Source organism: Rhineura floridana, chromosome 4, assembly GCF_030035675.1.
Source record: "Rhineura floridana isolate rRhiFlo1 chromosome 4, rRhiFlo1.hap2, whole genome shotgun sequence".
Classification (NCBI taxonomy): Eukaryota; Metazoa; Chordata; class Lepidosauria; order Squamata; family Rhineuridae; genus Rhineura; species Rhineura floridana.
The window spans coordinates 207975699-207990104 of record NC_084483.1 but is presented as its reverse complement, the minus strand read 5'-3'; the positions used below and the strand labels follow the sequence as shown (position 1 = coordinate 207990104).

General features: G+C 46.0%; 1 protein-coding gene and 1 non-coding gene across 2 annotated transcripts in view; both read left to right on the top strand.

Annotated features, from left to right (window-relative positions):
• The window catches only part of EPHX2 (epoxide hydrolase 2), an 86478-nt gene that overhangs the window by 56003 nt on the left and 16069 nt on the right, over positions 1-14406 (top strand). Inside the window, exons 11-15 of the mRNA XM_061625861.1 lie at positions 987-1072; positions 1245-1356; positions 6320-6394; positions 9446-9494; positions 11635-11737. Of these exons, the coding sequence (XP_061481845.1) occupies positions 987-1072; positions 1245-1356; positions 6320-6394; positions 9446-9494; positions 11635-11737 (425 nt within the window). The remainder of the gene's footprint in view (positions 1-986; positions 1073-1244; positions 1357-6319; positions 6395-9445; positions 9495-11634; positions 11738-14406) is intronic.
• On the top strand, positions 167-285 carry LOC133384705 (5S ribosomal RNA). Its single transcript, XR_009762645.1, has one exon. It is a non-coding gene; the product is annotated as a 5S ribosomal RNA (ribosomal RNA).

The following is a 14406-nucleotide window of genomic DNA, read 5'->3' as shown; positions in this document are numbered from 1 at the left end:
AGGTGGGTGGGGGAATGCTGGACAGAAATAGTCTAGTCCCTGAACTTCTCCCTGATCTTAATTTTATAGGGTGTTGTTCAATGCTGTTCCTACTCAGCAGTAGAGCCAGTGGAGTGAATAAACATGACTAACTTAGGATCATTAATTTCAATGGGTTTATATATCTGTCTATGGCCATACTACCCTGAACACGCCCGATCTCGACTGATCTCAGAAGCTAAGCAGGGTCAGGCCTGGTTAGTACTTGGATGGGAGACCACCTGGGAATACTGGGTGCCGTAGGCTTAGAGGAAGGCAGTGGTAAACCACCTCTAAATACCTCTTACCATGAAAACCTTATGAATATATATATATATAAGAAGATTCACAGGATCGCCATAAGTCATAATCTATTTGAAGGCATATAACAACAACATATCTGAGTGGGACTTTGTTGAAGAAGCCCCTCAGTGTTCAGAGAAGCATTTTCGTACTGGGCTCATTCGATCCCACAATTCCCTTCCTGAAGCGGTGCAGCCGAGAAACAACGTGAACATTTCAGTAGCTGATTTTTATATGCAGCATTTATTTTGATACTATGGAGGATGTTGTGTTGAGTTGTTAATTGTGTTTTAATGAATGTTGAAATACTTTGGTGTGAGGGTAGTTTTCTGGGGGGGTTGTACTTGTCATTTATTTAAGATTCTTAAGTTGTAAACTTATGTTATAAACTGCTTGGAGTTTTATTTAAATATAAGCGGTATAAAAATTGTCCAAGTAAATAAACTTTGCCATTTGACGATGGCCGGTTTCTTACCTGTGCCCAAGAGTCTTGTTCCATTCCTTCCATTTCCAAAAAGATAACTATGATGCTGCCACAGTATATAACCCACCTTCCGCAAAATTGCTCCCCCGCTTGAAGACCTGTGATGTAGGAAACGTACCTTATGCTTTTGGGAAAGATCTTGTCAGCATTGTGTTAACTTGTCACCATTCCTCTTCTCCAGGGCATCTCCCAGGCTACCTTCATTGGTCATGATTGGGGTGGGGCCATTGTATGGAATATGGCTCTTTTTTATCCAGAGCGGGTCAGGTAAGTTGCTTCTCATTGGTTTAGCATTTTTGTAAAAAAACATCAATAGGTTTAGTTATTTTTCTCACCCCCTTCAACATTTTATCCCTCTGAAATTTGCTGTTTCTCTACACTTTTGTGTTGAAACCTTCCATCTCACTCCCTTCTTTGATTTCTTGCTGTGGTGTATTAGGGCAGTGGCCGGGGTAAATACGCCCTACCGGCCTTCAAATCCCAAGAAAGATGTGATGAAGTTGATTGAAGCCAACCCTGTCTTTGATTATCAGCTCTACTTCCAGGAGCCGGTGAGTAAGAGTTGATGATGATGATGATATCCCACGCTTCTTCCCAGTGGGAGCCCAGGCAGGCAAACAAAAGCACTAAAAACTTTAAAACATCATAAAATCAAACTTTAAAACACATTAAAACAAAACATCTTCAAAAAGTTACTTTAAAAAGCTATCAAAACATCTTCTAAGATTAAAAACATTTTAAAAAAGAAGTTTAAGAACATATTAAAAAGCAGTTCCAACACAGATGCAGAGTGAGATCTGTTTATAAGCCAATGACGTGTCCTGTGCTGGTGTCAAGCTGAAGCTGTACCATAGAGTTGGGACATGTCTTTGGTTCCACAAGCCCAATCCTTATCAAATTTGGCAAGTGGCCAGGGCTGCCTACTTGTCAGTCACCTGACATCAGGTGCAAGGTGCTGCTAAAATGAATTTTTTTTAAAAAAAAAAACTCCTTTTAAACAAGACTTTCATTGAAAACCCATTGTTAAAACTGAGGAAAAAAACTTTTTAGCAGGAGTTTCCATTTGCATGGAATCCTGCTGAACTGAGTGGGATTTAATTCCCGCTCATCAGCTGATGAGGAGGGGTGTTAAATCCTGCTCCTTTGGCTATACTTCCCTGTTCCCTACTGGGAAGAGGGGCATGCAGCCTGTGCAGGATTTAACTCCACCCTCCCACTCCTCAGATGACATCCCGAGTGACAGAAGCTGATGGGCAGGGGGTCGTGGTTTAGGAAAATGCCCTGGCAAGACAGGACTGGCCCACGTGCCAGAGCTTCCCCACCCCTGGTGTTCCAGAAGCCAGGCTTGGGGTGAGGTTTCTTTTTCTCAATCCAAGGTCTCTGGTGTTCAGTGTTGCAACTGAACACTGAAGTAGAACACATGGAACATCCTGCTCTGCAGGGACAGAAGGCTGGGACAATCCAGAGGCAATCTAGCCAATCACAGGGGCTGAGGTCGCATAGCTGTATTCTTTCTCTGCCTGCTCTGAGACCTGAGTACATGGAAGGTAGTATCCAAACTAGCGTTTGTTGTTATGTGTACATAGAGATGGGGAATACCATGGTCTGAATGATCCTGACTTTAGTGTTCAGTGATACCTCTTTGCATTTGAGGACCTTTTCTAGTTCTCTCACAGCTGCCCTCCCCAGTCCTAGCCGCCTTCTGATTTCTTGACTATTGTCTCCATTTTGGTTAATGACTATGCCAAGGTATTGATAATCCTGGACAAGTTCAATGTCCTCATTGTCAACTGTAAAGTTGCATAAATCTTCTGTTGTCATTACTTTAGTCTTTTGGATGTTCAGCTGTAGTCCTGCTTTTGTCCTTTCCTCTTTAACTTTCATCAGCATTCGTTTCAAATCATTAGTGGTTTCTGCTAAGAGTATGATATCGTCTGCATATCTTAAATTATTGATATTTCTCCCTCCAATTTTCACACCTCCATCTTGGTCCAATCCCACTTTCCGTATGATATGTTCTGCGTACAGATTAAACAAATAGGGTGATAAAATACACCCCTGTCTCAGAGTTGTTGGATCTGCCTGCAGCCATAAAAGAGTCTTCCTTACTCTCCAGCACCTGTCCAAAATATGTACGGCCAACAATCCCACCTCATCAGCAGTTTGGCTAGCAGGGTTGCGAAGAAATAGTGCTGAGGCTGAGTGCTGAATCACAGCAGTGCTAGACTACAGCAGTAATCCAATTTAGCTTTGCAAAGAAGAGCTCCGTTACTCACAGCGAGCAGAGCGTGGATAGGGAATGACAAGCCTGACAATCCAGCTGCGTCCAGGCAATTGGAAACTGGAACCGACTGCCTCTTTCAACCTGGAGAGATGAGTGGCTATAAAATATGCTCCTGGCACCACCTGACTTTTATTGATTTATTAGTTATCTCAAATCAGGATATCAGGAGGGTGGTTTATTTAAAAGAAGAAGTTTCCCACCAGTTCTTTGAAAGCAAATTGGATTAAACTGACTTTAATCCCTTCTTTGTTTAACATCTTTAGTAGATAAGGGGAATGCGCTGAATGTAAAAACACCTGAATCTGCTACAAGGTGTTTTGCAGGTGCTGTTGCTGTGGGGCAATTGGAGGACTCTGTTGCCAGGGAGTACAGGCTGTTTTGAACGGTGCACTCAAAAATCGTGGATGTTGCCATGGCTGCCAGGTCTCCTGGGACTTGGGGGCTGGGAGGCAAGAAATGCTGAACCTGCTGGGATGGGGGGAGTTTCGTCAAGTCTGGTGCCAGAGAATAGAGAGGCAAAAAGTAGCAGAGACCAGACTGTTCAAACATACAAAACCGATTCTGGCCCGCTTGCATTGGCTGCCTGTGTTTCCGAGTCCAATTCAAGGTAATGGTTTTAACCTATAAAGCCTTACACGGCTTGGGACCACAATACCTGATGGAACGCCTCTCCTGACACGAACCTACCCGTACACTACGCTCAACATCAAAGGTCCTCCTCTGGGTGCCTACTCCGGGTGAAGCTGGGATTCTGGCAACAAGGGAGAGGGCCTTTTTAGTGGTGGCCTCCAAATTATGGAATGATCTCCCCGATGAAGTTCACCTGGCACCTACATTGTTATCTTTTCAGTGCCCGATCAAGACTTTCCTTTTCTCCCAGGCATTCTAACAGAATGTGCTGAGCTCTGACCCCAGGGCTTTTAACTTGTTTATCTGTGCTTCACGGTTTTTAAACTTTGTATAGTTTTAAAATTGTATATTTGTTTTAATGTTCAATGTTTTTAATTTTTGTAAACTGCTCAGAGAGCTTTGGCTATAGGGCAGTATATAAATGTAATAAATAAAATAGAAGGTAAGGATCGAAACCGTCAGAGCCGAGCACAAAGATGCCTGGCCTGCTTTGACTGTGCCCCCTTTTCCAGGAGATCGTGAGCAGGAAATTTTGAAACACTTTTCACTCCAAGTGAGAACCTGGGACTTTGCAGGCTGGGGTCCTGCAATCTTAGGCACTGCTTCCGGGGGGGGGGGGTTGAGGGGGGTTATATAAGGCTCCTCCAGATGACCTGCTTGTTGAGTATTTGTCCAAAATTGCTTCTGCAAAGCTTATGCAGTGGTTAGAGTATGTCCTGTTGTTATAGAGCATTTGTTCTGATTTATAGTTATGAGAATGAGCATTTGTCCTGATTTGCTTACGGGGTGTTTTTGTGTCTTCCCATTCATCATTTGCTTGTCCCACACTGTTTGCTACATTTCCCCATTACTTTCCTAATTGCAAAAAGCCTGTGTTTTAAAAAGAAGTGGATTTATTGCACCCGGCTGACAGAGCCCTTTCATCCACTGCAATTGCTCAAACCTAAATTTCCAACATGTGCTTGAATCCCTCTTGTAAAATACTGAAAGTCTGGAGACACTCAAAGTCCCACACTTTTTGTGTGGGTGTGGGGGGGGGGGGAGCCATGCATCTGAAGACCATTGGCTGTCTTTACCTTTTTTATACTTCATAATAACTACAGTAGCGTTAGCGGGTCAGTTTGAATACTCACCCATTCCATACAATTGCAGCCTTGACCTATTGCTGAAACCCTTTAAATTTGCAGAATTGCAAAATTCAAACAAGTTTTTAAAGGCCCTTTAAAAAAGAAATCTCTTGTGTTTTTCAACACTGACCTGAAAAGTCAAGCCAAATTCGTGGTGCCTTCCTGCTGTAAAAACGGGGACAGCATCAGTGCCAGGCAGATCGATAGACTGAATAGTGGATCTCTGAGTGTCTAATAAGGCTGCCAGGGCGCTGAGGCAGTGCGACTTCTGGGCTGCTTTATGGAGATACTTTTCTCTTTAGTGGCTTAAATAAAATGGAATCAAAGGAGCACTTTAATTGCAGAAAGACAAACTGCCTCCTTTTTCTTGGATGGCAGCTGTACAACGCTCAAGCAAGCCGTGGCAGAGCCACGGAGCCTGTTGTTGTTCAAAGAGAGTCCCTGCTGGCCGTTCTTATCAGTGGCGGGTGTGGGAAGGAAGGAGAGGTGATGGCCCTAAAAGAATTGAGCCCTCTAGGGACCAAGAAATGCCGGACCTTGGTGCAGTTGAGCTTTAATCTGTTTTGATAGGGGTGATTGGTTAGCAGAAGTTTTGATGTGCATGTTAAAATTTGACTCCCTGTTAATTGGCGGGGCATGCAGCAAGCAAAGATGCGCTTGCAGAGGATATATTGGAGACTGAGTGATAGGGCTGAGGAAGAAGGGGGAAGAAGGATGAGCAGAGCTTAGGCAAGTAGAGAACATAGCCCTCCTGGCCACAGGACTTGGGGGGGGGCTTGACCAGCAGTTTCCTGAGTACAATTCCAAGTGCAGCTTGCCACCTACAAAGTTATGGGACCAGGACACTTGAAGGGGACAGCCTGGCTGCCTGCTGTAATAGTTCAAGGCCCTGCTTTCTGCTCCCGTTGCTGTTAGAGGTCCAGTTGTGGAACCCCCAAACCCAGGAGATCAGATTGGCCCCTTTTTGATTGGTGTTCCTATGTGCTGGCGGAGCCTATTGGTTACGCCGCACCTTTTGGTTTGGATTATTCTGCCCCCCTTTTCCCCCCCTGAGATTTTAAAATATCTAGCATGTGTGTTTTGTCTTCACTCTTCGTGTTGTTTTTATGGGTTGTGTATGTTTTCGATTCAGCTTTCGCCAACTGGTGCCCTCCAACTGTTTTGTGCAACAACTCCTGCCTGTCCCTACCAGCAGAGTCACCTGGAGGGCTCCAGGTTGGGAAGGGTTGATTTAACTGACATTGTCTGCTACTTTGACCGGGAGTGTGTGAAATGGAGGAGGATGGCTGTGAAAGGCCAAGCACTGAGATATAAATAGTGTAATAAATGAATGCATCAAGTGATGATACAAGCCAAGCCTGGTAGCGGTGGGTTTTCGGGGAAAGAGGGATCCTCCGCCTACCGTACGTCCTGGCATGGGAGGTGCCCAACCCCTTGCATCCTCGTCAGTCTTTCTTGCCTTTCTCTCTGCAGGGAGTTGCGGAGGCCGAACTGGAGAAGGATCTGAGCAGGACTCTGAAGGCTGTGATCCGATCGACCAAGGAGGAGGTTGGTCCCCCTGAGTTGGGAAAGGAGGGGACAGCAGTGGAGGCTGGGGACTCCATTCTCAGTGGGGCAATGAGTCTGTTTTAGTCCGAACTTTCAGAAGAGTCAGAATATTGACCCATCTAGTCCTGTGTTATTGACTGCCTGGCAAGTGGTTCTGCAGGATTTTGGGAAGGGGTGTCCCTCAGCCTCTGGTACCAGAGATCAGTGACAGCTGGTGGCTCCATGTCAGTGGGGCGGTGGAATCCGCTCTGGGTTTTACCTTTAGCACCTTGGACAGCTCCTTGAAAGTTCAAACTAAAACCTGGAGCGGATTCACTGCCCCACTGACAACGAAGCCACCACCTTCCACTGAGGGACGGGCAGCGATGGAGATCAATACCATTTTAAACGGATTTATAAATGGAATCTGGCCGTTCCAATCCAGCCAAGCATTGCCCCTGTTGGACCGTCGCTTGCATCAAGTGCCTGCCTAGAACAGAGTTACACTTGCTTGTCAGAGTTTATTTTTTTTAAAGCCCAACTAATTATATGCAAAACACATGCAAATAAATATATATATTTACATGTAATACATATACAAGAATCAAGCCCCATGCAGTACGCTCTGTGCACCATAATTTTATAATATATAAGTAGTTTTGTACTTAACAGCTGGTCTAGCCCAGTGGGGAGGAGAGCCTGGCTGGGAGTCCAGAGTCTGTGAGTTCAAATCCCCGCTCGTGTCTCCTGGGTGTCTTCAAGGGCCAGCTAAAGATCACCCCACAGTGAGTGGCTCAGGGGTTACGTGCCCTGCCCCCTGTGCAGCCGTGGGCAAAGGAAATAGTCCCAAGGAGCCCAGTTGCCCCCCAGCCGGCAGTTACGGACAAGGAAGGGGCTGGCTTGTGCAGCGGTGGCAAGCCGAGCAGGCCCTAGCCAGCTGGGGAGGACTAGCCTCAGAGGGAGGCAATGGTAAACTCCCTCTGAATGCCGCTTACCATGAAAACACTATTCATAGGGTAGCCATAAGTCGGGACTGACTTGAAGGCAGTCCATTTCCATTTTCAGTTTTATACATTCTCGCATTTTTCTATGACTGTATTGTTCGTTTTATTTACTATTACTTATTCGATTTATATCCCACCCTTCCTTCCTAAGGAGCCCAAGACAGCAAACATATCCATAATGAAACAATTTACAATTTAAAAAAACATTAAAAAGCATTCTATCAACCAGGGTTGCCCGGGGAATTGACTGTAAGCCATCAGATGCCTGGCAAGACACGAATGTTATTAAAAGTGCCCTGAAAGTCAACAAGGGAGGGAGGGAAGGACAGCTCACCAGGGAGGGCGTTCCACAAATGCAGAACTGCTGTTGAAAAGGCCCTGTCACAGGTCAACAGCAGCCAGGGAGCCCCCAAAGCAGCACTACCCCCTCAAGGTCTCACCTGCTGATAGTAGCGTCCTGTTCGTGTGCTGGTTACTTGAGGAAGCCTGGCGTGTGTTTTTGGTGTAATATGCATGTAATACATATAATAATGTGTATAATGATGCACATAGTATGCAATAATTGTTTGTATTTTTATCAGAACTGGTGGGGAAAAATCATCCTCGTTTCTCGTCAAGTGAGACAGGAATTAGAAAAACTCCATCCCTAAAAGAGATGGTGATGGAAGTGCCCCTTTCAGGTCATGCTTTCCACCCTGGGTGATGTCAGGAATGGCTGGAGTTCAGTCGTCTAGCACAGGGACAGGCAGGAAAGTGGTCAACATCTCCAGGTAGATCTCTGGGTGTTCTGTAGTAGATTATCAAAGCTTCAAGACTCATGATTGTTCAACAATAGCAACAAGCTAAGAGACTTTTCTCCCATTAATCAGGTTGCAAAAATGAGGAAAGTTTGGAGGGAGAATAGGAGTGGATTTTAGGGTGAAAAGATTCTGAGCTCAGTTCTGGACAAACTCCTCTTCCGGAGAACCCTCTCAAATCTCTGTGTGTATCTGACTGGCCCTGAGCCACTAGATATACCTGTGTCCATCTGCTGGACCTTTGGCTGCTATTAAAAATCAAAAGTAGATTTCCACAAGCCTGAAGTCTGACTGCTGCCCTCCAAGTGAAGGTCACTGATTTCAGCACAACTGACACTCGGACACAGCCTGGTGGTACAGTCTGGGCTTAGGTTAGCCCTCATGCGGAATTCAGGCCTTTTTGTACTCTGTGCATGCTCAGAAGAACCACAGTAGTTTGAATGTGTTGCCGATGCCCTTATGGATGTCAAGGCAGGGTTTAATCAATAGTGTAGTGGCTATATCAGAAGTGCAGGGTCCCTTCAAGATAGTCAAGCCATACCCCCTCACAGCCACACCCCTTTTCCATTTTCCCTTGTCTCCCTTCCTCTCTCTGTCATGTTGTAAGTCCACACTCCTCTACAACAGATGTCCCTAGGAGCAATCAGCATGAAAAGGGAGGCTGTGTCTTAGCTACTGAGAAGAGTCTTCTAAGTGGCTGACTCATCTCCTTTCAGTCTGATTAGTTCCAATCAGCACAAAGGACAAGACTCAGTGGCTATACACTCCCCTTTCATGCTGATCGGTTCATACGTAGGGACCTGGCTGGGACCCTGCCCCCAAAACGTTAGGGGTCTGCAACCCCCGCAACCCGGGCAACTACACCCCTGGGTTTAATGGGTGAGCGTGCAATGCCTTACAACCTCAAAAGGCAGCGAGAAGGTGCGCAGTCAAACTTTGCAGGGAATGAGGCCCCTCCACATGACTGCAGAAGGTGAATTAAATGGTGCAGATTTAGTTTAATCTGCATAATTTTATTCAGGCTGCAAGAAAAGAACTTTCTTGGACTAAAAGTTTGGTTAACTTTGCTCAGATTTTTTTAAACTCTCTCTCAATACTGACTACCTTAAGAATGCTGAGGTATTTTGAGGTATATATATTTTTATACGCTGAGGTAAATATGCTGAGGTATATATTTTTAACTCCCTCTCAATACCACCTTAAGAATGCTGAGGTAAAGCACTCTTCTGTCTGGCCTAGCCAATCCCTTTCCTCAAAATCTTTCCTTTCAGGACGAGATAGAGGGGACTTCACTTAATGTCAGCAAAGTCCGGCAGAGAGGTAAGAAACTGTGGAGGCAGGAGAGCAGCTGACACGTGGTAAGAGGGGTATAAAATTATGCCTTCCGCGGGGCCGTTTGTCACATTGCTCTGGTGTCTTTCCATGTGATTTCCCCGCTGCGATGGTTCGTGGGATAGAGGTGTGAGAAACACTCATGCCATCCCTAAGGCTGCACAAGCGCCTTCTCTGTGAAGCTGCCGGATGTGGGATCTCCTCCTCTTCTGAGGGCATCTGGGGTTGTAGAATAGGGCTTAGAGCAGCCTTTTGCAATCTTTGGGTCCCCCCAGATATTGCCGGATTACAACTCAGTGGTCTGGAATTATGGGAAGTGTACACCAGCAACATCTGGGGACCCAGAGGTTTGGAAAGGCTGGCTTAGACAGATGCTTTCTTGTGGCAAACATCTTGGTAAGCAGTGGGCCAGTGGGAGATGTACATACGCAGGGCCGGCACCAGGCATGACTGGGCCCTTGGGCACCAGCCTGCCCTGGGCATGCAGATCCTGCCTGTTCCACCTACCTCTCTCCTGTGTTTGCTGCTGTGCACACAAGGCTACCATCAGCCAAGGTGGCGGCAGAGGCTTCTCTAAGGGGCTGATGCCCCTGCTGCCATTTTGGTTGATGGCACGGATGCACTGTATGCTTCATGCGTGCACATGCCTGCCATCAACCAAGATGGCGGTTGGGGCAATAGCCCCTTAGAGAAGCCTCCACCACCATCTTGATTGATGGCAGCCCTGCGCACGCAGCAGCGAAGACGGGAGGGAGGGAGGTGGAGCGAGCGAATGGGCAGGCAGCCTGGAAGCTCCCTCCCTGTGATCTACGGCAGGGACCCTGTCGCGGATCGCTACTCTCCCACCCTAACAAGGGGCCCTCTAGGCCACAGGGGCCCTCAGCCAGGGCCTCACCTGGCTGCCCTTTGGCACCAGCCCCGTACATACTTATGGCCATTAGCGGTGCTGGCTGGTGGTGTTGGAATTTTGGGCTTCAGCAACATCTGGAAGGCCACAGGATTCCCCATCCTTGCCCTAAATAAATAAAATTGTGGGGAACCTTGACTGGAAATTAGCTCTTCCACCCATACACTCACCTCAGCCAGCATGGCCAATGGACAGGACTGATGGGGGTTGTGGTCCCCAAAACATCTGGGGGGCTGCAGGTCCCCCATCCCCAGTTTAGACAGAATAATCTTTAGAGTTTATGCCCTACAAAGTGGGTAGAAATCCATTAAATAACAGTCCTGATCCCAGAAAGGATGAGCATAATCTGAAGTGGCCGGCAGTACCAGGTTTCATTTTTCTGCAGTGCCTAGGTGCTCCTTTTAGTGCGCTGTGACTCACTGCCCTGCTGCGTAATGAAACATTTATACAGCCCCACCCAACTGAGGTTGATGGACAGCCTAATGCTTGATCTTTTCCTGCTGAAAAGTAGAGCATTCAATAAATTCAAGCTGCAGACAGGACAGTCTGTTCCAGTCCTGCCTGCGAGGAAAGAAATTTGGTCCTTGAATGTTGACCGCTGTTCCTTCGTCTGTTTTGACAAGCCCAGAATGTAGCCTGTTTTGTTCTGATACGATGTGTTTCAGCCTTAGAACTCTATGCCTACAGATTAGCATAGTGTGATTTAAACATTATTCAGAGAGAGAAAACAGTTTGCAGATCACACTACATGGATGGTTTGCAAACAGATGCAAAGTAAATGGCAGGGACTGAGAAAGGCTTATTGCGGGGCATGCAAAAGTACTCGCTCTGCAGAAACTTTGGGCGCTTCTAGATACCCTGTTTACTGACCATCCTGATTTGTTTGCAGGGAGATTAGAGGATATTTACTATTAGTTCATTCCAAATTGTTTGCAGTGAGGTTAGATGCTGCTGCGTCAAAACAAGTGTTGTCCCCCTACTTTCCAGTATATTTTTTCTGTCACTTTTCTTATTGCAAAAAGTCTCATATTTTGGGGAGGCAGGCTTGCGGCACAAGACCTCTGAATCAACTATAATTGCGCAGTCTGAATTTGCTGATATGGGATTGAATCCTACCCAAGAATAGCAGTCTGGAAATGCCCTGATCCTGCCATTTGCAGTTAACTGTGGCAACAGCAGTGTTACTTTCATTCCAATCTTCCTTTTTGCACATCGCTGCAGGAGGGCTGCTGGTGGGATTACCCGAAGACCCACCTCCAAGTTCTCTTCTGCCAGAACCTGTTCTCCAGTACTATCTCCAGCAGTATCAGAAATCTGGATTCAGGTAAGCAGGGAATGGGTTTGAAGCAGGAGTGCCCCTTGCTTTTGTTAGGTCTGGAAGGTTGCACATGTTCCAGAACACGTTCTACAAAACATTTCTTCCCATAATGAATAGAATCATAGAATAGTAGAGTTGGAAGGGGCCTACAAGGCCATCTAGTCCAACCCCCTGCTCAATGCAGGAATCCAAATCAAAGCATTCCCGACAGATGGCTGTCCAGCTGCCTCTTGAATGCCTCCAGTGTCGGAGAGCCCACTACCTCTCTAGGTCATTGGTTCCATTGTCGTATGGCTCTAACAGTTAGGAAGTTTTTCCTGATGTCCAGTTGAAATCTGGCTTCTTATTCCATGTCCTGCACTCTGGGACATTATTCCGTGTCCTGCGCTCTGGGACAATCAAGAAGAGATCCTGGCTTCCACAGGAATTTGCTTCCACAGGACTGCTAGTTTTAAAATACTTTAGGCAAATTTGTGAACAGTATGGCTTCCAATATGTATGTCTTAGAGGCAGCATACAACTGAATTCATAAGTCCATTCTGTTCCGTTTCTGCCTTAATCTGTGATTTTTTTTTAAAGCACAAAATTTGTATTTAAGTATGTGCCTCAGTACGTATTTTATCACTTATTTAAATATATCTGTATGCTAATCTCAGTGTTTGCATTCCTGAACTTATTGTATCCTAAAATGCGTATTTTTGAAAGTATTTTGGTATACCATCTGAACATCACAGAAGTTGGAGGAGTCCGAAATTATACAAAGGATAATGATGTTCTGATCCGTGTATTATTCCAGAAGGTGTGAATTAGGTCAGTTTCTTTTAAAAAAGCAGACCAAACGAAATTATCTCTTCCTAGCTGCTCTTCCAAAGGTGCATGGAAAGTGATTATTGGCCCAGCTGGTTTCAGGTTTTGCACCCGCTCTTCAGGAGTAGCTGGCTTGATCCACTCAAAAGATGACTGAAGCAGGATTCTGTCTATTGAAGTTTGGATTGAATAGCCCAATAAATCTTTATTTATTTATTTATTTATTTATATCCTGCCTTTCCTCCCAGCAGGAGCCCAGGGCGGCAAACAAAAGCACAAAAACGCTTTAAAGCATCATAAAAACAGACTTTAAAATACATTAAAACAAAACATCTTTAAAAACATTTTTTAAAAGCTTTCAAGACATCTTTTTAATAAAAAGGTTAAAAACATAGTGTTTTAAAAAAAGGTTTAAAAACGTATTAAAAAGCAATTCCAACACAGATGCAGACTGGGATAAGGTCTCAACTTAAAAGGCTTGTTGAAAGAGGAAAGTCTTCAAAAGGCGCCAAAAAGATAGCAGAGATGGTGCCTGCCTAATATTTAAGGGGAGGGAATTCCACAGGGTAGGTGCTGCCACACTAAAAGTCCGTTTCCTATATTGGCAGAACGGACCTCCTGATAAGATGATATCAGGCACCTGGAAAAGCTGAGAGAGGCAGAGAGGAGTGTGGAGGAGGCCTTCAGGGACGTTATAGCTGTGTCCCACTCCAACAATGATAGCTCTTCTGCTATCATGGAGAACAATGGTCTCGAGGAAGGAGAGCATCCAGCTGAGGAAGAGGGAAACGATCCCTTAGAAGGGGCCCATTCCTTGGGGGATGAGCAGCTATCCTCTCGTGCCGAGGATATATCTCCAGGGGGTGGAGGGATCCTTGTAGTGGGTGATTCGATCATTAGGAACATAGACAGTGGGGTGTGTGATGGGCGTGTAGACCGCAAGGTGTTTTGCCTGCCTGGTGCGAAGGTTGCAGATATCGCCCGTTGTTTAGATAGTTTGGTAGACAGTGCTGGGGAGGAGTCAGTGGTCATGATGCACGTTGGCACCAACGACATCGGGAAATGCAGCCGTGAAGCAAAATTTAGGTTGCTAGGTAGGATGCTGAAAGCCAGGACCTCCAAGGTGGCTTTCTCTGAAATGCTACCGGTTCCACGCGCAGGCCCAGCCAGACAGGCCCAGCTTTGCAGTCTCAATGCGTGGATGAGACGATGGTGTCGGGTGGAAGGGTTTGGATTTGTTAGGCACTGAGGAACATTTTGGGACAAGCCGGGCCTGTACAAAAGGGACGGGCTCCACTTGAACCAAAATGGAACCAGACTGCTGGCACTTAAAATTAAAAAGGTAGCAGAGCAGCTTTTAAACTGACTGAGGGGGGAAACCCGACAGGAGCTGAGGAAGGTCCAGTTCGGAATACACCTCCCCCCTGGGATAAAAACCAAAGAAATGATGAAATTTTAAAAGGGGTAGGCCTAGAAGTAGGCATTGTGAGAGCAGGGCACAGGATATAAATTCAGAAGAGCAAAATTACCACAGGCTTAACCACAAGTGCCAAAGACACTTGAAGAGAGACACTGCTTACAAGTGCCTGTACGCTAATGCTAGGAGCCTCCGAACCAAGATGGGAGAACTGGAGTGCTTGGTCTTAGAGAAGAGCATTGATATAGTGAGCATAACGGAGACCTGGTGGAATGGAGAAAACCAGTGGGATACGGTTATCCCTGGATATAAACTATATCGGAAGGACAGGGAAGGACGTATTGGTGGCGGAGTTGCTCTATACGTGAAAGAAGGCATTGAATCCAGCAAGCTCGAAACCCCAAAAGAGGCAGACTCCTCCACAGAATCGTTGTGGGTGGTGATACCGTGC